General features: G+C 43.4%; 2 protein-coding genes across 2 annotated transcripts; both read right to left on the reverse strand.

The window, feature by feature from the left end:
- Positions 1 to 1,081: 1,081 nt before the first annotated feature.
- gper1 (G protein-coupled estrogen receptor 1) lies at positions 1,082 to 2,185 on the reverse strand. The gene has a single exon (XM_070848427.1). The coding sequence runs from the start codon at positions 2,183 to 2,185 to the stop codon at positions 1,082 to 1,084; it is 1,104 nt and encodes a 367-aa protein (XP_070704528.1).
- An 11,535-nt stretch (positions 2,186 to 13,720) lies between these two features.
- On the reverse strand, positions 13,721 to 20,734 carry gpr146 (G protein-coupled receptor 146). The gene is made up of 2 exons (XM_070848058.1): positions 20,542 to 20,734; positions 13,721 to 15,208 (listed from the first exon to the last, which is right to left on the reverse strand). The coding sequence occupies exon 2, from the start codon at positions 15,168 to 15,170 to the stop codon at positions 14,169 to 14,171; it is 1,002 nt and encodes a 333-aa protein (XP_070704159.1). The 5' UTR covers positions 15,171 to 15,208; positions 20,542 to 20,734; the 3' UTR covers positions 13,721 to 14,168.
- Positions 20,735 to 24,813: the final 4,079 nt, after the last annotated feature.

The following is a 24,813-nucleotide window of genomic DNA, read 5'->3' on the forward strand; positions in this document are numbered from 1 at the left end:
GAAGCAGCGCCATGTTGCCAACTTTAAGTAATGTGTTTACCCAGTCTCATTCCCTCCTGGCAAAACAACACCTGCCTCTTTGCTCTGCCATCGAGCTAACAGGAGCTGACAAGCTCTTTGAAATGAACACTCACTGATTCCTACATTACCCGCTGTATACATGAGCTCAGACGACAGAGTTTTGAGACTAATGGTATCTTAAATGTTCATAATTCACCTCGTAGCACGACTGTGACTAGTGTAACAAGTGTGAAATAAAAGGTGCGGCCACATTATCCCTCATTTATTCCTTGAAATGTTTGAAGACAAGTTCAAAAGGTCAGACCTCATGTTTCAAGGAAAAGCAGGACATTTTCTTTAATTCTAAAAAATAAAACTCATCTTATGAACATTTGTTTGCATCGTCCATTGAGTGTTTTGCTATTCACACGGCCATTTCCACACAGGAATGTTAGCTGAAATGCACAAAGTAAGGGGTACAGTGGTCGTACAGTGGACGTGGTCAATGAAAAGTAACTAGTACTTGTGCTGCATTACTATTTGACTGATGACAGCCGTCATTTTGTTTTTCTTTTCTTTGCTGTTTCTACAGTTTATCCCACACAACCCAGAAATGCTCTGGAAGATTTAAACAAGGTTTCTTCTATCTTTGTCCTTCACAAAAGCTGGTCTCATCTATCCACCTGTCTATCCATTAGTTATCTTTGCCTGCTGGCTGTACCTCAGGGTTAGATGGAGACATTTTGCTCCTCACTAGCAGTTCAACACGCCAAATAAAACAACACGCTGTGCAGATAAACATGAAAATAGCTTTAAGTATTGTATGTGCATCTACTGATAGAGTTGCACACATTGAGTCGTTGTCATCCACCTTTGAGTGTACATTCTTGGTGCTTTTGTGTGTTTGTTCAGAAAGTGAGCAGGTTAACTGAGACACTGGTACAACTATAAGGCAAAGCTAAATAACAGATGAAGAAAGCTGAGGTAATATGTCACACTGGGTGATATATCACTTTGATATGAAGAATTTTAGCATATTTTGTGCTCTCAGTTTCATAAAATTTGTCCGTCTTTTCAACTGTTACACCTCTGACACTTCGCTCCTGACAGGGAGGTGTAAATCCAGGCCGTGGTGGCAGAAGCGGTTCACCACTGACCAGCTGGCCTTCTGCTTAATGAAGAGACGCAGCTTGTCCCTGAAGGTTTCTCCTAGAAAGCTGTAGATAATAGGGTTGAGGCAGCTGTTGGAGAAAGCTGCCAGGTTAACAATGTGGCCTGTGAGTGGATAGTCATGCCAAAGGGTGGTAGCAGTCCTCTGGGCTGGGTCAGCTGTGCCCTGCAGCAGCTGGATGCTGATGAAGACGTTCTCTGGCAGCCAGCAGATGAAGAACACCAGAACCACCACCACGATCATGCGCAGGGCCTTCTGCCGCCGTGGCCACAGTCCACGGTGCTTCTGGGCCTTCATGAGGATGCGTCCAATCAGAGAGTAGCACAGACCAATGATGGAGAAGGGCACCAAAAAGCCAATGGTTACTTCCAGCCACTGAATCTCAAAGACGTTGGCAAAGCAGAAGTGCACCTCACCCCGGTGCTGAGTCTGCACAATGGTGAAGGGTAGAAGGGTGGCCAGGATGGACGCCATCCAGATGAGGCCACAGCTGAGCTTGGCATGCTGCATAGTCCTCAGAGGGCTGCTGCTTATGGAGCTAGCCAAGGCAATGTATCGGTCAAAGCTCATCCACGTGAGGAAGAAGATGCTGCTGTACATGTTGACCTGCAGGAAAAGGGACATGAAGGTGCAGAGGACAGCGTAGTCATAATACTTCTCATTCAGATTGAAGACCTCGATGAGGGAGTCTGCCACCAGGATGAGGTCGGCTACAGCCAGGTTAACAAAGTAAAGGTCGGGGATGGTCATCTTCTCTCTGTGGTTCAGGTTCACCACGAGGATTAAGATGTTACCAATAAATCCAATAGGAAAGAGGAGAATGGTGTAGAGGCAGGACAGGAAGAGACCAATTATGTAGGATTGGTATTTGTCTGAGTTTTCAATCAAATATGTTGTGTTGTACTCATATGAAGTGTTCAGTTGCTCTGTACTGTTAACATATATCCAGACTAGAGAAGTTGTCTGCTCTTCCATACTGACTGTGGTTGGACTGTCCTGAATCAAAGGCCACATTTAAGTCACCTGTAGCTGCTACATCATCAGACCCTGTTAGTTCCCAGTTATGTCTCTTTAAAGGGTGAATCATCTATGCTCTGTTGGCATGCTGACACAAGTCAGGGGCGCGGTACACAACAATTACAGTTTGTCTGACCCCATGTTGACATCAAGGTTCATCTCCCGGTAGATTCCAGCCACAAAACTGAAGCATCTCCATATCTTAAAATCATCTCTGGCCTTTGTAACCTGATGAGTCACATCATCCAGACTGTCCAAATGGCGCTCCTAAGACTAGAGGCTGGACTTTCTTTCATTTGAGTGCGGCTTTGTCTCTCCAAGTCCATGTGCATCTTTATTCAGCAAGCCTCAGCCAGAGACGCTATTGCTGTGACACCTGAGCTGTGGAGAGAAGAGACAAACATCAGAACATGAAAACAGAATTAGGTACACAGACTTGGAAAAAGCAGCAATCTTGTGTGCGGCCAAACGGAAATAACCAAGAGGCAAAACACTGGTTTTACTCTTTACGGAAAAGATCAAGTATGAAAAGTCCACTTTGGTGAGAGAAGTTTGAAGGGGTCTAAGACCGATGGCAGACGACTATGTAAGCACATTAACATTCAAGCTTCAGACTTAAACAGATGCATTGAAATCCTCCTTAGAAATCCTCAGCCAATCTGAGCCCACTCGAAAGTTGTCCACACTTGATGCCTATTAATTGCAGAGATGAAAACATATTTGTCATTAACATTTAACAAACCTCTGTGTGAACCCCTGTGTTTTGACGGCTCCTGCCAACACATCACACTCTGATTTGTTATGCTTCATATTACACATTACAAACTATCCTCTTCCTTAATTGAAGGCCCAAAATCTCAGACTTTCCTCTGGCAATAGAAAGATTGTATTCTGTTCGGCAAACACGACCTTTAGCAAACATTCACTGCCCTTAGGGTTTTATTTCCACAAGGGGAAAGCTTCTGCAATTTTAATGCATTCTTATAAACAGTAGTCTTCACAGCAATAATCAGGACATATACAGCATGCATGCACATGAAAGTACTGCTGGATGAATCCATAGAGCCCAGAAATCTTACAGAGAAATCTTCTGCCATAGTTTTTACAGCTTTGCTTTCAAGCATAATCTCCAATAAATATATAATCAATATCACAGCATGAGCAGCACACAGCCAGTACTAAAGTACGAGAAATAATAAGAACGACCTGAAATGGCTTCATGACTCATCTAAGCCCACATAGTTATATACTATCATATAATTCATAGTCAGATATTGCTGTAATTGATCATATTATCTTGTCACCGTGATATTTACGCTTCTCTATTTGATATCTGATTCCTCAGACATGTTTTGTAATATCCCTTGTAAAACTGGGATAGGCTGCTTTCAAATAGATTCAGATTATGTGGAAAATGCTATAATCAGCCACTCCAGGCATAGAGTGGAGCAGGATAAAGAGCTAGCTGATGACATAATATACAACTCATTATGCAACATGAGGGAATACCCCGTCGACACTGAAAATAAAGACACAACATGTTAAGTGTAGACAAACACAAACACATATTGTGGAGTTAGTGTCACCTTTAATTTGACTGCAAATTGTCCTTGTTTCTTTTTAGACACTAACTGAGAAAGAAGACACTAACTAAGAACTATTCCATAACCACAAATAGTAGCAAAGATATGGGAATCAAAAGCAGCACTTACTTTTTAAAATTTGGGATGTGATGTGCCTCCTACATGCCATGTCCGGTGCAGAAGTCAGAAAGACTGAGATTTGTAAATCCCATGTCCGGGCTTCTCTTCTGCACCACCTGCTGTTTGGCCCAGCCCTGTCTGGAGAGGAGAGGAGAGGAGAGGAGAGGAGAGGAGAGGAGAGGAGAGGAGAGGAGAGGAGAGGAGGGCGGGAGAGACGGAGAGGCAAGAGGTGATCTGTCACCCAGGGTTTGTCACCATGCTTCATCAGATTCCCTTTTTCTCCCAGTTTGTGATTCCAGGTGTCCGCTGAGCATCAAATATCCAAGGACTGAGCTTGCTTCGACCAGGTTGTGTTGTTGAGGAAACCACTTTTATTTTTGGTAGTATTTGTTCACCTGGGTTGTCTACCTCTTAGACTCAAGAGCCGTGCAAACACACCGCACATGACCTTTCTTAGTTTTTCCATCGATATGTTTGTTCTAAAATAGTTTGCCTACTGATCTGTATCGATTATTGATCCCCACACACAACAGGAGACATTGCCCCTTGCAGGTTTAATGTTCATTCTCAATACTGAAATTACATTCACCTAAAGCTTAAAAACCTCTGAGCCTTCACTCTCAATAAGGCGGAAACAGAACAGACTCTTTGCTCCTGGGCAAGCGGTGACATTAATATGATTTGAATTCATCTATGTGTCTAAACTGTGACTATTGGGACCTGTTTGATGTGACGTTGGCTAGTGCTCAGATGCCTGCAATAATTACAGATTTACACTAAACATCTGCTACAACAAAGTGATATATATTGATACTGAGCAGACGTATTAAAGTGTATTTATCTTGAAAATCTTAACTGAATAATCTTACATAATGCACACATTTTAATTAATGCATTCACATTTTTCTAAAGAATCCGTCCTGTGTTTGAAATCATACATGTGTGTTTATGCCGATGGCACCAACTCTCCTTACCTTGACTCTCCTGTAGGGGGCCCCGAGGTTCTACTCTTTTATTCACACTAAACATAAATGACCTGCCTAATGCATGTAAAAACATCAATATTCAAATATATGCAGATGATACAGTAATACACCTACAAAAAACATCCAACAAGCTTCCACAGTTCTTACATTTGCAATGCTCGTGTTCTGGATTGGTTTACTAAATGAATACCAATGTTTTTTATTTAAAAAAAAAAGAAAGAAATGGTCTATATGATGTTAACAAAACAACCTGAGGAGGTGACACTTCCTGAGAAGGGAGCTGCTTGACACTGTGAATGTCTTCAAGCATGGGATCGAGTTGGAATCTAAATTAACCTTTAAAGGTCTTGTGAAAAAGGAGTCAAGCAAACTTAATTCACAAAAGTTGAAGCAAGTCAGGTCATTTTTCACAGTCAGTGTTTCCTGGATGATCCACACATCACATACTGTTTTATCCACTGGTCACTTACAGGTGTAACAACACTTCAACCAATAGAAGTACTCTTATCTATTTTATTTCCACCATACCTCTGCAAAAATATAAGCTACTGAGATCTGAGGACTTTTTTAAAGCTAAGCTTGTTTTATGTATGAGGCTTTAGAGAACCGACAGTGGCTCTGGCACCAGGACCACCACTAGAGGGGACTGTGATAGATAGATGCACCACATTTTAACATCCTGTGCCGTCAGTGAGGGGAAGTAAACATTGGAGTGACGTAGGCAGTTGCAATAAGGGCCGTGCACGCCACACTTTTAACACCCATTTCAAACAACAGCTCAAGGTAGACCAGAACTGTGATCACCTTTAATCTGACATGTTCCACCTGACATCTTGTGGATTGTCACTTGTAATGTCCCTGTTTTTGTTACCTGCCAAGAGACGCAAATTAGTTTAAATCTCATATTTTTACACTTTTTTCCATTAATGTGCTCTGCCCCTATGAAATGAACAAATGAATTAGATCTGGATGAAATCACTAAGAATAGTCTGATCTAATAATGATTAAAGGAGAGTAGAGGAGCAAAAGGTTCTTAGTCAGTGACAACAACAATTTTCAGTTTTCCTCCAAAAGACAGAATGTGACTCTGAGGTCTTCGAAAGGTGGGAAGGTCACTTCATCCACAGACAGCCAGAGGGGAGAGAGAAGTCAAGGCCGAGGCTGGATCACTGCCTGAAGGTATGAGGTTACAGCTCCTTTGGCAGTGCTGCGAATGTGATACAACAGAGAGCCAGCGGAGTGAGTGCGTATGAGGAGTCTGAGGACAGGGCAGGTCATAGTAGACCTCAATGTTCAATCCAATACATGCTGGACACTATCCAGAATCTACAGATTACAGAAGCAGCTTTTAAAAAGCTTCAACGTCAAATCCCTGCATCTTCTTTAAAGCTACGTAAAAAGGTTTATGAACAATACAGCCGCGCACTCGTTTGCCGCTTATGTAGCATTACAAGTGGCTCTGTTCAGTCCTGTTTGCGGCTCTTTTGCTGCTCTCGTTGCTCTCAGTATCTCGAGGTTGTCAGGTAGAGAAGGTCACATAATAGAGAGCGCAGTGATGAAGATGAAGAAAAGGAAGGCTGACAAAGTGAGAACACTGTGTGGAGGGATTCAGTGATAGAAAGGATCACTGCCTTGGATCCAGAAGAGTTCAGGGCTCACAGTAATTAGAGTCAGTATGTTAAAGTATGTAAAATGAGGGGTCAAGCATTGGCCTCATCGTGGAGAGGTGGAGTACCACTTGCTGATTGGAGTGCAGGTGACATGTGACCTCGTGTCTTGGAAAAGCTGACTTTCTGACTGATGGTCCGAAGGAGCCGAGAGGGTCATCTCGGCAGCTGGTAGCCCCGCTGGCCAAAACAATTTGGGGTTTTTTGACGATAGAGGTTGCAGCACTGGACACCCTCTGTGGATTAGAGGAAGATGATTTTAGTCCTGGTAGCAGCTGAGATGAACAGAGAGCCCAAGAGGTCATACAGCAAGCAGCACAGTTGTGTGATTTTCTCTTAGCTCCCTGAAATCTCAGCTATTCAGTCCGCATGAATTCACACAGATAAGGGGAAGGTGGGAATGTAGAGATCAGTCTAGCGGAAAGGTACTACAGAGTGTCAGAGACTGTAGGGAGGAGGAGAGCTTCACTTTGCTCTGCATATGAATTGCTGTGTAGACCCGTGCTCGTCTCATGGGAGGAGTTTAGGACAGAGAGGCGCGAGCCGCCGTAGGAGGGCTTTCATTTTCAAACTGTGGCTTTTTTTTTTGTGTGTGTGTTTTCCAGATTTTTCCCCCACTCCAGCTTTAAATAAGCTAACGACAGGTTATGTAAACAGTGAGCCTCTTGTGGAAAATGTACTTCCAAGACCAGCTTCCAAGAAAAGGAAGTGGCTGTTTCATTTTATGTCTTTCTCTGTCAGTTACAGTGGCTGAAAAAAGTAAGCACGTCATCTCCAACCATCTAGACCGGCCTTGATTTTTGTGCTCCCTATGAATATTGTGCTTTAGCTACTTCCTGTGTGAGACTTTTCCAGCTGGATTAATTACGAGGGCTGTGGGAGAGGATGCACCCCCTGATTACGTCCACTGGGTGGCTCACTGGCATAAACAGTGTGTAATGTTTTGGCAGGGTGAGGAAAATCTGAGCATCACTGCACCAGCTCTGGCTGAATCAGAGAAATGATTGATGTCTGTTATCAGGATGGTTTATAAAGGTGCTTCTGCAGGTGAAATAAGAGAATAGGTGAAAGCATCAAGTGTAAATAACAAGGAGAACCCGACATTTACTTCGGCCTCGGTGAAACCATGAAACCACACTACTGTTTTCTTGTACGTGTAAAACAAAGGGGCTCTCCCAGAATACAATACTCCCCGTCTGGTGACGCAGAATGAACAAGACAACATCACCAGCGCTGTTAATGGGAAGTTTGGGGGTTTAACTGCTTGTGGTTGGGGGAGTGAAAGTGGGAGGTCTAGAGGAGGGCAGGGTACAACACCCTCATCTGCCTCCACTTACCAGTCTGATGTGCTTCTGGCTCCATCCAACATCTCCCACAGCCACAACCACAACCTCTGAATGGAACATCCTGCACAGTCCAGCTCCTCGGCACTGCTTCCAGGGCCATGTTTGATATTTAGCTGATGCTGGGATTTTATTGTTAGTGTGTATTTTTTTTTTTAATTCTCTGCTCGCATTTCTGAAGAGGAAAAGTGAAGAACAGGATTGGCAAGGGAGGAAGGGTGGATTGTTTTGTAAAGCATCTGCCCGGGTCCACTTGCCTCCCCAAAGGCGAAGGCTCCTTCCTGCAGTCCCTGCTCTGTTCTGTGGGATTCATATGGTGGGAGCTCTCAAATATGTCAAGGACGCATCTGGAAACAACTATAACTGTGTTACTCTGTTCACCAATCACAGGAGTAGGTTCTGGATTCAGGGCACAATAGGTTCAAACCCTCTGTACCTGTTTTATCTGTTTTATTGCTCTTGGTTAAATCCAATTCAGGATCAAAACCAGCTTTGCTTTCAAGCGTGTAGTCTTTTCTGTTTGATCTCTTTTCATCCCGTGTTCACTTTCAAAATTCAAATCAAAATCCAAACTATTCTATTTGATTTCATTTAGACGATCAGTTTTGTAGCTGAATAGACATCTTACGCAGCCTGACACGCTCACTCTCCTCCTATTCTCTTCCTACAGTTCAAGGATTCAGGGTTTTTATTCCACTGATGCCCCCCTTCTGACACTCTGGATCACAGTTTGAAATAGATTTCTAAAATACTAACTGTAACCTGTCTCGCCTTGTTCTCGTCTTTACATTCTGCAGCCCAATTTCACCCGTGTTAAGAAAAACAACGGTGGTCCAGCGGTGTGTGTGAAATCTGGTTGACAGCCAGATAAAATATTTAAAGCCACAAGCCAAATGTTCTGGCTACATAGGTGGTCTGAAGTGCGATGCTGTACGTTCGACTGATGTTGACCCTAATACTTTTGGTCTGGCTGAACCTCTAAAGGAGAAAAACAACATTAAGACTAATGTAGCACATTAAAAACTGTGCTTGGTCAGCGTTACACCATTTCCAGACAGATGCTTGTACAGTTAAGAGCTTTTCTTGGTCTACTCTGACTCTGTAGAGGGCTGCAGATGTACTCACACTTCAGTTACGACTGCACATAGCTTCATGTTTGTAAGTTTTAAAGAAATATCTAAATCAGATACCATCTTGTGCAGAAAAAATAGTTTGGCATTATGAAAAAAAACTATTAAACTGATTATTGCATGAGAAAATTGTTACCATTATATTATATTACATGTTATATATGTTAGCTTAGCACAAACGGTGGTTGTTGGTTGCCTGGCAACTGCTCTCAGCCAACAAACAGCCGTCTATCTATAAAAACACACTATGAACGTGGCTTTAGTGTTAAAGGTGAACATGAGCACGCAGCGGCTCGTCTTGCACCTTATTGGTACGTTGCATTGGCCAAATTAATAGATGTTAACGTGGCGATAAGAATATTTGGCATCCATAGTGATTTAAACTTTCAGCAGAATTGTGTCCAGGCTCGTCATACTGGTTCAGCTGCTACATCTTAGAAAGAGCTTTGCATAATTAGCTTCCCGTTCTTGAAAAATGAAAAACACACATAAACACAGATGGTACGAACACTGACTGGTGTTTTTTTGTGTTGCTTGCGTGCGTTAACAGAATGGAGTGAGAGCCCTGTTTAACTCCAGCTCTCACAGGGGGAAACGGCAACCATGACAACCATGTTCAATTCACTCCATTATCATATCATTTCCAGATGTAGCACATATAATTCAAGACATCCCTCTGCTCCTGCTGGTTCTCTTATGTTTGCTCTGAGTTTTGGCTTTACAGATATAAACACATACACTAAGTGCAGTCCTTTGTTGCTACTGCTGTAAAGTAGTGGTGACAACATCTGATGCATTGTTGTTACTCCTCCTCACAACATGGCACCTTACACCTCAGTCTGCTGAGCTTTCACTTTAAACCATCTAATCAGAAATGAGATTTTCACAGTAATCCATCACTTCGTCATGTCAATCCTGCTCGCTTCCTGGTGCGTTTCTTTTCCATCTCCTGCTCGCCGGCAGTCACAGAAGCCTCCACAGTGCAGCGTTGTTATCAGATGTAGCCTACACAACATTGTTTCCACTGAGAATGGCAGCAGTATTGGACTGTCAGACCCACAGGAGACAAAACAATTCCCAGAATGCCAGGAATGTTTTATATTTTCCTCAGTGTGAGCGGCGTGGTTGAAGGGTCTCGCCACAAGCAGTCTGCTGTCAGCAGTGTGGCGAGCTGTGGTGTCCCTCCTCGTTCCCACTGTCGCTGCAGCTGAAAGGGAGGGAGGACCCCCCACAGCCTGCCCATCACCCTGACCTGAACACAGGATTACAGGGTTAGCAAAAGAGCTGGAATTAACAGCATTTTGTTTTCATCTACGCTTGAGTTGATAAAACAACAACTTTAGCCAAGCAGCCTGAGTTGTAAAAAAAAAAAAAAAAAAAAAAGTAGGAATGGTCCCATTTCAGAGGACAGTTTTTTGGGGGGTTTCTAAATACTTGTCATGTTTTGTTCACTTGTTGAGGGAACAAAGATGTTTGGCATTAATTACAGCAACAGCCTGCACAGCAGATGTTTCAACATATTTTCACATTATTGTACGTTTAGCCAGATCCCACTGAGAGAAGACAGAGTGGTAATATCCATGTTAGTTTATTGTTTAATCAGTCTTTGACTCAGTTGACAATAGAGTAGATTACTTACAGAATCTAAATATATCTCTCAGAAAATAATACTGTATTTTTGAAAGAACAATGGTATCTTCCTGTAAATCTCTCACATACAATATATACACATTATTTTGTATTATACATATACACTTGCATACACAGTCACAAAAGCATCACATCTGAAAGTGGATTCATCTGTTCTTTTGAGGTTTTGCAGTTCAAACAGCTAAAATGCAGCCACATACATTCGACACACGCGAGAACGCTGAGGGTGTTTTTACACTCGGCCTGTTTCCGGCCAATTTAACTGAGCTCAGTGATCATTACTCAGATTTCTTTGCACTGATGTGTCAATTTGGCCTCTGGAATAATAAACCAGACTCAGACTTGAGCAGTAATCTGAGTTGGGTGTGATTTTGAGCCCAATTGCATCAGACTTTATTTGCCAGTTGTGTGCATCGTGCAGTCAGTCCTTCTGATTGCTTGTTACTTCCTCTATTTCAAAGACAACTTATTGGATTGCAATGAATTAGGGCATAACTAATTTGGATTTTGGTGTATTGCAACCAAATTTTGATGTGGCACGCACACACAGTATCATCTGGGTGATGTTTTGCCTACAGGTGGTGCTGCAGTAACACAGTAAAGCTAAATGGTCCTAACTCTTGTTAAGCTATTTTGTCCTTCATTCTGTAGTTTGATGCAGATTCAGAACCAGGTTGAATGTTTTAAAAAAAACTGACCATCAAAATATCATATTAAGAGTTTTGCTCTTCATGAAATTGATGTATATGAAATTCTATTTTATTCAGATTAACTGTATAAAAATACCAATGAGAATGTGTTTATTTGTCATTTAATCAGAAAACTGGGAAACGGCCACAAGCTCTGATTCAACCCACTTATCATCTGACCATGTACTACTGTTTGCCTTCCAGAGCTAAATGAACAGTAAGCATTAGGACTTTGAACTGAGCTCGAATAATGATTAACTGTGTCACAATACGCATAAGCCTTTTTAATGGGGCAGCACATACTGTAGCACAGAATGTAAACACAGCCTCAGCTGAACATAAGCAGCACTTCTCGCTGCTTCTCACTGATTGTAGACACACATTACGAGGGTGGTGCGATGCGAAATTAAAATGCTGGACACTGTTTCAAACCTCAATCGACAAGCAATATCCCTGGTTACGAGATGTTTGAATAAATGCAAAATACATCTTAGTAATAACTTCACATCATGTGTGTAAAAAGCATCAAACATGTCTGACTGAGCTACTCTTCAAATTTTACAGTGGAAGCCAATCACACTAAGATTTCAGCTGGTTTTCTTTTTATATATGAAGGTGTAAATCTGTAAAAACAAAGATGAGGGACAGTCATTTATTGTTGTCTGACAGTGGAATATAACAGTGTGCCCACTTTCCATTTCTCTTAAAGTGAATGCCCCATCCTGCTCGTGTATCTGTTCACAGGATGATTTAGAAACGGACCCCCCCACTCAGAAAGCTACTTAAACTAAACTAATGCAGTGATGCAACATGCAAAAACATTTTCCACTTTATAACTGGGATTCATCACTATTAGTCTGTTGTTGTTTTTTTTCCTAAGTGGCAGGCAAGAAAGCAAAGCAGCTTTGCCAAATAATGTGCAGATTACCTTAAAGCATCTGAGCAGCATTACAGTTCAAACTCTACGTCAAACACACTGTTTGCAGGTGCTTGGCAGGCCAGTCTTTTATACTTTGTGAAGGTTTTTGATACCGTCTCTAGAGTGACCCAGTAAGGTTTCATATTTCCCCTGGACAAATCCTGTATGAGTGCTCATACAGTTGAGGGAATGTAAGTGCCCACTCTGTGACCCTGTGGGGACTTCACTGACCCTCTGTGAGGGTCTCCATGCATAACAACGGCCTAACAAACAGCACACTGAGCGTAGGCTCTCTGCTCAGATTAATGAGTTGATTTGAACTGCTTATGGTTAACTGGTGATGTGATTTCAGCAGAGATCACAAGAGGTATACCGGTTATGTCTGAACCCTGATTACAAGCTTTATATAAACAATTTGTGTAGTTCTGTGTGACTTTAAAGTGGTGTGGATGTATATTAATATTCTATATTTGTTGTGGAACTTATAACATATGTAAGAATAATCTCTTTATGCCTGTGAGTGGGTCACAACTTCACAACTCAGCCTATAGAAGTGAAATGAGAACGACTCTTACCAGTACCTACATCTAGCTACAGGGTAGTACTGGTATCGAGGAAAGGAAATAGCTTTTGAAATTCAGCTACAATTTCTGTAACTAGACCATTAATATTGTACTCCACCTTTAAAAAGTGAAGCCTATTTACTCTGATGATGAGCAATCACTCTCAACACATTTAAGTAAAAGGAAAATTCAGCTCTGAAAAGGCAGAACTGTCTCCCAATTCAAGTGATCAAGGCCTCTAGTTTGAGGGCAGTAAACACTGGTGCTCACTGGCAATGCAAAACATTGGTTTGCAGTGTTGACACACAACACAAACTCACTGGCTGTGTTGGGCTGTTGATATACCAGTCACTATCCATCAATGCGAGGGGTTTGTTTTTGGTGTAAGATGCGTGTGCATGTCTGTAAAAGTCTGATTCAGTGGTGGAAAATCAAGCAGAGAAAGTTGCTGTTGCAGCGTTGGAACAACTCTCAACCCTGCAAAGCAACTCAAACAATGGAGGACAGAGAAATGTCAAACAGTGGTTTGTTAGCTTGTCTCTGTAGATTTACCATGAAAGCAGGCGATGTGTTGCTACGTTGAATGTTGCTAATAATTTAGCCTCCTGCTATATAACTCATGGAACTGCTGCTATACAGTATAACAGCATTCGGACCATGGCTGGGACGACTGAAGCTGCTAACTTCATGTTCCTGTGTGTATGAAGTGCTACGTACGCCTGTGGCAGCTTTAAGAAACAGAATAACATTTACTCTTATAAAAAATACTGTTATCAATTGGTTGTTAAAGTTTATAGGTTGCTGGTTCTGCTCGTGTGTTACTGTATCATTTGTGAATTATTCTTTGTGGGAATTAAAATTGTTTGTGTAACATGTTGTGACTCTACAGTGCAGATGGACCCACTGCAATGGTGTAGCGCTCGGGAGTCCCTTTGCCAGCTTACCCTTGGATATCATTAGTGTTAGAGTGAAACTCTGAGAAAACACCGCACGGCTTGTTATCAGGTGATTGTGCTGATTTACTGCCCTCAAACTAGAGGCCCAAGTGTCTTAGTGGAGCGCTTCACTCTGCGACAAACAATAACAGCACTTAGTGGTTTTTGCTTGGTTTGTCCTCTCACTGCAGAACCGGATAGATCCAATCAAGTTCTGGAAGGTGACAGGAAATTCCACAGTAAGCTACGTCGCTCTTAACACAGTCCAGAGCAGCGAGGGAGCCCAGTCAGATACTGGCTCTGTGTGTGTGTGGGGGGGGGGATAAGTGCCGGCTGGGCCATGAGGTGGAAGAGGGGGAGTGGGAGGGGCGTCGGTAATCTCCCAAAGGATGATCTCACGTCACCACTTGCTGCACTGTTGAGCGTTCATGAGGGCAGGACTGGTCTCTGCAGTGCAGCCTCCTGAGCAGCCGCTGGAGCTTGTTGGAGAAGTTTTTGTTCATTTGCCTATACATGAGAGGCATCGCAAAGCTGCTGGAGAAAGCCAGCAGCTTAGACACACATCTCAAGAAAAAATAGGTAGGTAAGTAATGTACGTTGCTAATGTACCCTGGTGCACCGGCTACCGTGTGTACCAACAGGGTCATGTAGTACGGGGTCCACAGTACGAACTGCACACAGACTGAGGCTAGCAGCAGTCTGTGGATTGAAGGATCCAAGCGAGCCAAGTCCTGATCCAGAGGTGTAGACTCCTTCCTGATGCGCAAAATGAGCACAAAGGCATAGAGAACAGCCACAGCTGGAACCACGTAGCCTATAAACATCATGATGGCGTCCGCCGCCTCCTTGTTCTGCATTTTGGAGCACTCGACCATCTTAGTGGAGATGTGGTTGCAGACGTAGAAGAGCAGCGAGGAGAAGCTAGTGAGCACCGCCCCGCCCCAGATGAACCCACACACATGTTTGGTGTTATACACGCTGGACATGTATGTACGAGGCAGCGCCCGCTCTATGTAGTAGTCCAGACTGAGCAGCGTGGTGGAGTACATGATGACCAGGGAGGAGATGTTGAAGAGGATGAGCAGGGTGATGTAGACCTCGTTGTTGTACTCCCACGCGTGCCACCGGGTGAAGGTGGAGCTCATCAGCTCCACGGGCGCCACCAGGTTGAGCACGAGGCCCGCGATGGCCATGTTGACGAAATAAACATCCGGCATAGTCATGGACACCTTGTTGGAGAGGTTGACCACCACCAGCAGTGCATTGTAGCACAGCCCCAACGGGAAGCACACCAGGAGGTAGATGAGGGAGAAGACTGACAGGATGAGGCCATAGTCTTGGCAGAGCTGGAAGTCCACGCTGGTGTCCGTCTCATTGTAAACCATGCAGATCCACATCGCTGGGCTCTGACACGGGTCGGGTCTCAACAGGTCCACTGCAGGCAGAGTGAGGGAGAAAGAAATCAGTCACTGCATTCATGTATTTCAGATAAGAACAATAAATAAAAGGTTTTAGCTGAAATGTGTAGTTGATTATTTGATTAAATATTGGAGACCTTAAGCTCTGGGAAACTGAGATTCATGTTTCACAGACTAAATGAATAATCGATTAATCAAGAAAATAATAGTCAGATTAATCGACAATTAAAATATTGTATAAGATCTCTTCAGCAATGTGAAAACAATTATAATATCCCAAGTCACATGATAGTTGTGAGCCTCTGTGTCGATGTTTTATGTATGTATTTCACATGCCTGTGTGCATGTTGCCCGGCGGCAAAACAAATTTCCCCTCAGACACAATAGACTTCAAGCTGAAAGTGGAAAATCACAGATGATAATAGTTGCTTATTATTTGTATTATTGAAGCAGTGATCATGCATCACGGCCGAGCTGACACAGTCTGCCTGTTGCTGCCATTATTATGTTTTGAGGAAGTCACAAAAAAAAAAAAACACTGAGCTGTTTTTTCCTCCGTGAGCAGAATTCAGCCCTGATTCTCTGTTATTGGTTTCTGGTGTTGGCTGGAGATGCGAGCACGGCCTTGACACAAAAGCACGTCAGCCGCGGCACAGCTATTATGCCCTGGGTAACGCTGTTAATTTCACTTCACTGCATCCGAGTGGCTGAATACGAACTCCTCACAATATGTTTCATTTGCAAGCTCGGCCTCAAAACCCACTATTGCTCCCATTTGAGAACAACACTAGTCAGATCAAGTGTTTGACGCCCCGGCAAGCTTTTTCTGCCCCTTTCTGCCTCTCCCTCACGTGCAGGGGCATTGCTGCCCATGCGGTGCTACCCTTGTGCTTTTCACACGGACAAGCAGCCAGATAAAGAACAAACACTTTACACACTTTACAGACAGTTTTGAGCATCTTCTGTTCAGGTTACAGCCGAGCTGTGCGGGGGCTGGGCACGTGGCGATGGGTGGATTTATACTGAGTGAAATGTGAGGCGAGCTCTGGCGAAGGGTCGACAAGGACTGAGTCGGGGTTGGAGGTCAGGAAAAGGTCAAAGAAAATGACCATGCACATATCTGGAGCTCCTGTGATCAAGGGGCTGCAGGATTTCAGAAAGCTTATGTAATGCTATCTTGCATAATTAACTCAGGTCATTTCAAATAAATTATTCAAACAGCTTCGGTCAAGAAATAAGAGGACTAGAGGGGATTGCAGCGGTGTGTCAGCCAAGTTCACTTTATTTTATTTCCTCTGTGCTAATTCGGCTGTTATGTTTCCACACGATTGTCCGAACAAATAAACCTTTACATTTAAAAAAAAAAACAATGTGCTTATCTGTGCGTAATATTCTGTAAAACTCCCCCCATGAAAATACTGTGGAACAAAGTGCAGCAAGGCAGTTTTGTTTTCACGAGGATGAGTAATGATGCCAGTAGAGGGGAAACATTCTTCTGTTCACTTACGTAACACCACTACAGAGGGGCTGTTCTGGCCTTAAGCCTCAGACACAGTGCATATACACACACACACACACACACACACAAGGGCTCAGTCCCTCCTCTGCACTAATCCAATTGGCTGTAATGAGACTATAGTGGAAGCTGGAGTTCAGAGCTGGAACAGGATCAGGAGGAAGAAAGTGTAGAGTTACTCTTTACAAAAGAAACTAAAAAGTGTCTTCACCAGGACAGGAGCGCTGGTCAGACCTTTAGTAAACATCAATCCCCAACACAAACAGCTACATGACTCATTTACTGAAAACAGGCCTGGACAAAAGTACATAATTAGCTTTGGTCGTCTGCCATAGATGAAGCGCTCTTTTCCCGAATGCTTGTTCACCCTTCAACAACCTCAGATCATTTAAGGAGAAAATGACGTAAAGAGAAGCTGGTGATAATTAAAGAGAGCAGGCTGCATGGTGGCTGCCTGTCCCCAGTCATTAGCACCTGCTGTACACAGACATCTTAGCCGCTCTTTCGCTTCCACGCTGGCTGCAGCTTACGATCGCTGCAGGAAACCTACATTTGTGCATAAGAAAGGAATGATGGGTATAATTACTTAGACTGCTGATGTTAATCTCCCTGCTCCTCTGCAAACAGCATTAGTCATTTACTTGACCTTAATGACAAAACACTGATTAAACAGAAATAGAAAACGTCACGGCCTTTAAAATGCGGGCTGTACGGAGGGTAAACAGCTGACACGGAGACCTTGGGATATTTACCTACAGGAAATGTCAGAGATTTGATATGAAGTACACGTATTTTGTTTCATGCTGAGCCATTAGGGACGTCCTCTTCAAATCTCATCCTCAGGATTTCACACTTTTATAAAACAGGCCAAACCAACCAAAGCACAGCTGCCACATAATATGCGTGAATAGATAAGAAAATGGCAGTTAGAGACTCTCTCTAACAATATTAGGGACACGTTCGTCTCCTCTGCATATCATCCGAGTCACAGCAACGTAAATTAAATTTTAGATTAGGGTTTTTTCTCTGTCAATGTTGTGAATCATTCCACTTCTCTGCCGGCAGCCAAGAATCATGAATCTGTAGTTTCTATCTGAACTGAGGGATAAATAGGAGAGGTGAAAGACGAGGTCTCCTCCTGACCTGGAGGCACCTCGTGTGATATGAGTGATGGTCACCATTTTGTTTTCAAGTCCATTTCAGATTCGGACAAAACTACAGAGTAAAGTGATGATGTCTGTTCACATAAACAGGCCCTATATTCAGCTGATGTTATTAATGGTAATATTATTGTCTGTCAGGTGTAGGGTCATTTGTCAGGTATGATAATTATCTGCCGGTCACAGCTTCTCAAATGCAAAGATTTGTCTTTTCGCCATTTGTCCGGGCTGATTAAGTCATTTAAGGACTTTACTTTGAGCTGTTAAAGCTACTGTTGGGCATTTGGCTGGCACACCTGCACACTGACCTCATTACTGGCCAATTACTGAAACAGAATCTATGATTAAACAACATTTAAAATGAGACAGGATGATGAGAATGTACTGATACCATCATAATCAGGGGTTGTCAAATTTCATTACTCTTTGCTGGATTGCTCAGTAAAAAGCTTTCCCTAATAACAACACATTTACAGTTTTGTGTCTTAAATGTGGACAAATCTATTGCTTATGTTAGAATAAAACCAGGAGAAGAACGGCTTGTTGCTGGCTGCGTCTCATATAGGTGCCATATGTAAAAGTACGGTGCTAAGTCGGAACAGCCCGAGCTTTTGTCAAAGGAGGACAAAGCTTGAGTTTGAGGGAGTGAATGAGTGAAAGCTGAGTTCTTCTTGCACAACTCTGACTGCAGTCGTAGACTCGGTTAAGCTCTGTCTGAACTTTTTGCCCTACTTCATGTCAAAAGTGGTTAAGTTAAATATTCCCAGAGGGGGAGGCCCCGCTTCAGCATGCTTCTGCCCCACCAAACAAGATCTCGTAAGAGTGACGCCCACGTGTTTGACGTCTCAGCGTTCTGCAGCCAGATCTCGCGGGCCGATGGGAGTAGTTTGACATACTGGGCCCACACCCCTCATATATCCTTACTGGAATTTACAAGCTCTTCTCAGAAAGTAGAAGGAGTGATGTCACATGATTCGCCACTCGTGTCTGCAGCGGCGTGCGGAGGAGCAGCAAGAGAAATACTACAGAGGGAAAACAAAGTTACCTGACTCACATTTCACACATGATGTGACCGGGCAGCAGTGTCAAATGAACAGTGTGGAACTTAAAGTAAAGTCATTTAAAGAACTAGCAACTCAACAGAAGTAAGAGTTCATTTAAGAAAGCTCTAAATCTTTGTCTGTTCTCAGCTGCCTGTAATTCTTGGAAAGCAGCCCATTAACTGAGAGCATTAATGAGGGATCTGACTTCAGGTGCGTGCTAACGCTGCACAACATTTTGCAAATTAAAATGACTAAGCTGATTGAAAATACTTGCCATCGACTCCATTTCTGCAGAGGGGTTTTATACAAATCAGAACATTTTCGCCAAATCTCTTGAGTTGAGTCACAGCACTGGATTGTTTTTTGACTTGAATTGAATTATCTACCTGCTGCACGTCCTTCATGTTAAACTGTTTACCTACAAATCTTTCCTGGTTAAACACAGAAAAATTCAAAGATTGAATTGAAGATTGAAGAACTGACCCACTGCTGCACTGCAGAGGGTGTGTGAGGGGGAGTGACGGAAGATCTGCTTTGGAAAAAAACAGTATTTTGTCACATCAAGTTCTAGTGTGGGAGCCTCCGGTCAAGCACGGGTCACGGCCTTTCCCGGCAGCTTCCTCGGGGTCTTTTTTTCGACAACGTGTTGAACTGTCACAGGCATCAGCGGAGTCAGAGTTCAACGGTCAGCACAAAGCAGGCTTACTGCCATTAAGCCGTGGCACACATGGCCGTGTCCCCCCTCGCTCACATGGATGGAGTTGACAACAACAAGTGCAAAAGCCCAAATCTCAAGAAGTATTTAATTTGGTGAGCAGTAAGACTCATCTGAGCACGACAGCTTTGACAGGAAGTAGCCTAACGTCCACTGAGCTGATGTGAAATACAGTCAGGTGGATGAATTAGTAAGTAAGGGACACACATCTGTAAATAATATTATTAATTAGTCAAATTGTGTGGAAACCACTGATGGCCTGAGACTTAATGAAATATATGAATTGATTCACTGATCCAGTAAACAAGGCTGCCCCCATCTTTCAACCTACTGGTTGTAAACACTGCCTGTGGTTAAATGTGACACCCCATCAGCTCCACAATGGTGGATGTCATGTCAAAATAAGGTTGCTGTTTCTTTTAGTCCACTCCAACTTTTAAACTGCACTTCTCATTCCCCAGTGAAGGAGCTTTTAACTCAAGAGGCATCTGATTAAACTGATACAACTCCCCCCACACACACACACACACACACCACCACCACCACCACCACCCCCACCCCAGGAGAAAACTGATCCCGTGAGAAATGTCTTCAGGTGTTGTTTTCCAAATATAAACGCATCGTTAAAGCGGCTCCAGCTGAAGCAGGCTGACCAAACAAGCCCCGGAGGAGTCCGGGGGCTCCTGCGGACACTCGGTGTCTCCATCCCACTTGACTGCACAGATCACAGCGTGCATAGCTGTCACGGCTTTTCCATTATTCTACCATTTCTGCGGCTTTTGTTGCCACAACTACAGCTACTTTCTCCCGCATCCAGCCGAACCCACTTCTCTGCCGCTCCAGTGCGCAAATTCAGGGCAAAAAAACCATCACATTAGTGGGTCACAACTGCGGAAAATTGGGAAGGAAAACTCACCAGAAACGTATAGATTTGGGTCGGTGACAAACCTACGGAGGCATAGAGTTCGGATGCAGCATTTCCACTGGCATTTCTGAGTCGTTTCATTTCCCAAACAGACGTCCCAAAGTGCGCGCTCCGGCTCCGCTGGCGCTCAGGAAGCCAAAACCTGCGAAAAGACGCGTTTAGCTGCTGAGGCTGTCTGCATCTAGCAACTTTTAGGACGAGGGCTGTTCAGGAGGGGAGGGGAGGGGAGTGTGGGGGGGGACGTCCGCTGCAGACTTTACTACTGCTGGAGAGCTGCTGAGCCCCGCACTGTGTACACACGTGACCCTCCCCCACAGCCTCGCGCTGCGCTCTGCGCCGCTGCTCCACGGTCGTGAGGCCTGAATGGACGTTGTCTGCTCTGATTGGACGGAGGGCAGGGAGGTGGGGCGCGAGGGGAACACACACACACACACACACACACACACAGTTGTACTTCCATATTTCTGAGGGCCTTCCTTGGAATAATGCTTTCCCCAGCCCTCAGCCTACCTATAACCTCAACCTCATTCTAACCTGAACCTTTAAACCAACTTTAAACCTTAAAATGGTCTTTTGCAGTTGTGAGAACTAACTGAAGTGAAATAGAAATACAGTGGAAATGTCTTTGGTCAAATTTGGCAACACAAGCGGCCCGAGGAGTCATTGGTACATAATGTTTGCTGACACTGGGGTGTGATGTGTGTGTGACTGGGAGTCAGCTGCCTTTACAAAGTGAGTTTGTACATTTTTAAAACCAATTCTCATCTTCTTAAATCTTGCCCTTGACAAATATGTCGCATATTATGTCAAAAAACTAATAATGAAACTAACGGAAACCAAACTAAAACACTCCAAACAATAAAAACAAAAGTGAAGTGAGTAAACCCACTCTAAACTAAACTGAAGTGAAAGCAAAAGCCTAAAAAATCATCAGCGTAACATTCAGAGTGGCGGCTTTTAACATCCAGTGCGGCTCATCAGTGTGGCTGCTTAAAGCCATAGTCACACAGCTATTTTGTATTTTCTCTTATGTTAACATTCACCCAAACACACCCTACAGTACATAAAGAGTCCCCTCGGATGCCAGGACAGATTAAACATGATACAGGTCCAGTGTGTCACCATAAAAGCATCATGACTCTCTCTCCAACCTAACTACTTCTCCTCAGACTGAACAGACTTAAAACAGCCCGGCATCATTAAAACAACACGAGGTTGGTGGGGTCATTTTGTTCCAGGCTCTGGTGGTGAGATATGAAGAATCTGACCGAGGCCAGTTTGAATAAAAGACTTTGAGGGCTTATCAGTCAGAAAGTTTACATTCAGAGGACAAATATGTGCTCCAGACAAATCTCTGCTGGTGTGTTAGTGATTCTCTGCCGTCCTGATCGTCTGTGGGGCGAAAAATGAAAACGATTATCTCCTCTGGATATACTGTTATAACATCAGTGCGTTACAATGATGAAATAGAAGCTCTTCACAGTTTATATATATATATACATCTGTACATGTATGTCTATATGTATCATAGTCCTGACGTGGAGAACGATGCTGCACAGCAGATGATTCCAAGTATTGAATGTTTCAAGCCTACTCTTGTACAGGTGATGAGCCGAGCTAGTTAGTAACTCAGTTCTTTTTATTTCAGTGCCCACGGGCTGCAGTGTCTTCTGAACACATATTAATATATTCATTTTCTTGCAAAGCCGGAGACCAGATTGTGTTTTAATAACTGAAATAATTCACAATGATTTCAAGGTCTCTTACCAACATAAAATCCCGTCAGTGCAGCATTGCTACATCTTTCAGGAGGTGCTGATGAGTCACACTGAGATAACAAGTAAATTACAATGACAACCGTCACTGGACCTATAAAACCCTATTTGATGATTGCTAAGCTTTATCCATTGGCCTTCGACAGCATGGCACATGCGGCACGGTAACATCAGGTCTTAATCAGTGCTTCTCGGTGTAACATCCATCCCTTAATTTCCTGCTCAGCACCTGAGGGGAAGGAGGGATACAGCAACAAAGCCCTTGAGTGAAACCCTGAGGGTGCACTGTGCAGAAAGAACCTGGAAGTAGATATTTCATTAAACTCTTAAGAAAGACCTCTTTGCCCCCTCAGCTCTCCTTGTGAGTAATGGATTAGTTCTAGGCCAGCAATAAAAACGAAAAAAAAAAAAAAAAAAAAGCAATGAAAGATTTTTGGAATGCACCGTTTCAAAACAAAATGCCTTGCCACGGCCCAGTGAGTGCGCTCAAACTTTATAGAGAGTGCGTAGGAGTGCTGAACATAAGTCTCTTGTGCCACTTTGAAAGAACTGAAGTAGAAATGTTGGAAGGGAATAATTCAAAAGCAGCATATTTCACTGATCATATATTTAAGAGGTAGTGTAGCCGGAGTCCTATTCAGAACAGATCCAGGGGTTAGCTTCCACAACCAGAGACACGGTTTGAGAATTTATTGTGTCCAATTTGATCACTGACCCTTCAGGAAACTGTTCTGTGGTCGTAGATATCACTGAGTCTAATCAGCCGAGTCGGAGCAGAGAACTCGGTGTTCTAGATGAGACTGGAAAAGACCGTCACTTCGTCACATTATCTTCAACGATTATCAATCCACATTCCAGGACAAAAAAAAAAAAAAATGCTTTTCCTAATCTCGGTTGTCAGTACCTTGCAGTAACAGGAGATTAGTGCTGTGGAAACATACGGTTTTTCCTTTTGCATGTGCTGTGGTGATCACTTTCGCAAGAAGGCGTACTGCATCTCAGGAGTGAGTCTTAAATGTCAGGCGCTAGACTTTTCCACAGCTGCATCGATGGTGGAGCCAGATCAGAAGCAAGCGTGGATAAAGAGTAGTATTTCCAGCAGAGGAGGGGAGAGATATTCACTGAAGTGTGCTGGTGATGATGAGGCTCTGCAGGACTCTCCTGCACAATGAATATTACATAGATGGTACGACGACAGTGAACGCAGCAACGCCTTTTACCAACACCCACACTGATTAGCTGAGAACAAATGTTAAACAGGCCAGGTTGATAGGTTTAGGAGCATCAGGTCTATAAGTCTGGCTCCTGGGTGGCTTTAAGCTGTGACTGTGCAGGAATATATGTACGGCCCGACGGCGTGACAACCAGATGGAAAGCCGTCACTAACCTCCTTCTTGCTCCTGTCCAGCGAGCTTTGATTTTTCTGTCTTTAATCTCTGCTTTTCAACTAACTGAGGTGCAGCAGTGGAACAACACTCACAGGTTTCTGTTTCCTGCAAAAGCATCACCCTGGAGACAGACTTTAGAGTTGTTCCAGCAATTATCCTGTTGACTGTGTTTACTTATCGCGTAAGACATTTTAGGTCACCGTTCAGAATTGGCCGTGGGACACAAACTGGTCATTCATGCACGTCTCACTTCTGCAAGCTATTGTAAACTCATAAACCTGATGAGGAACAGGAACAGTACAGAGGTATTTTGTCTTTTTTTTTTTTTTATTACAGTTGCATCAAATGGTAAATATCTGAGATACAATGTTTTCATTCAACAGAGGAGGTTAAAAAGTGATACAGTAGCAAACTCTTCATCACTTACAGCCTCAGTCTGAGTCACTTGTGTGTGACGGTTGGGTGTTAAAGCAATAATCCCTCACATACAAGTGAGTCCCACGATATTAGTGAGGCTTTTCTTTGGCTTATGTGTACATGAAGCCAGTTTAGGTGTGTCTATGATATTAATATTCAGGTTACAACGTGATGGACACAGAAATTTGAATTACTGAAGTTCATGTTTTTGGTGCTTTAGAATGTTTGTTTATTGTATATTTTAGTTTTAATTCTTTAGAATGAATTGTGTGCCATCTGAATAACACATGCTCTTTTTAATTGTTGATTGCACATTTAAATAGGGAACACATGCTGATTAATGCTGGTTCGTGTGGCAGTGCCTGTGACGTGGTCATTTGCTGCAGCAGGGGAGAAAGTGAGTGTTAGTGTTAGGGGCAGAGTGGACCGTGGGTCTGAGGACTAAATCACGGTTTATCCCCAATCAAGCTCTGAAATCTGTTCCTATTCTTGGAAGCCTCAGCACCACTGAAAGGCTCCCGTCTGCATTTACTTTCCCCTAAAGACTTTAGGCTGCATGACGACATATGGCTTGTTTACAAATGAAGGTCTGTGCTCGGCCTCAGTCAGCCCAGGATGCATGTCAGATGTTTGCACAGTCACTTTGGCAGCAGATGGCTGCAGACACGTAATGTGAGTCTAAT

Source organism: Pempheris klunzingeri, chromosome 17 (assembly GCF_042242105.1).
Source record: "Pempheris klunzingeri isolate RE-2024b chromosome 17, fPemKlu1.hap1, whole genome shotgun sequence".
Classification (NCBI taxonomy): Eukaryota; Metazoa; Chordata; class Actinopteri; order Acropomatiformes; family Pempheridae; genus Pempheris; species Pempheris klunzingeri.

Bases quoted from the DNA above. Each gene is read 5' to 3' on its own strand.
- gper1 (XM_070848427.1), bottom strand. From the start codon at position 2,185: ATGTGGCCTTTGATTCAGGACAGTCCAACCACAGTCAGTATGGAAGAG.
- gpr146 (XM_070848058.1), bottom strand. From the start codon at position 15,170: ATGTGGATCTGCATGGTTTACAATGAGACGGACACCAGCGTGGACTTC.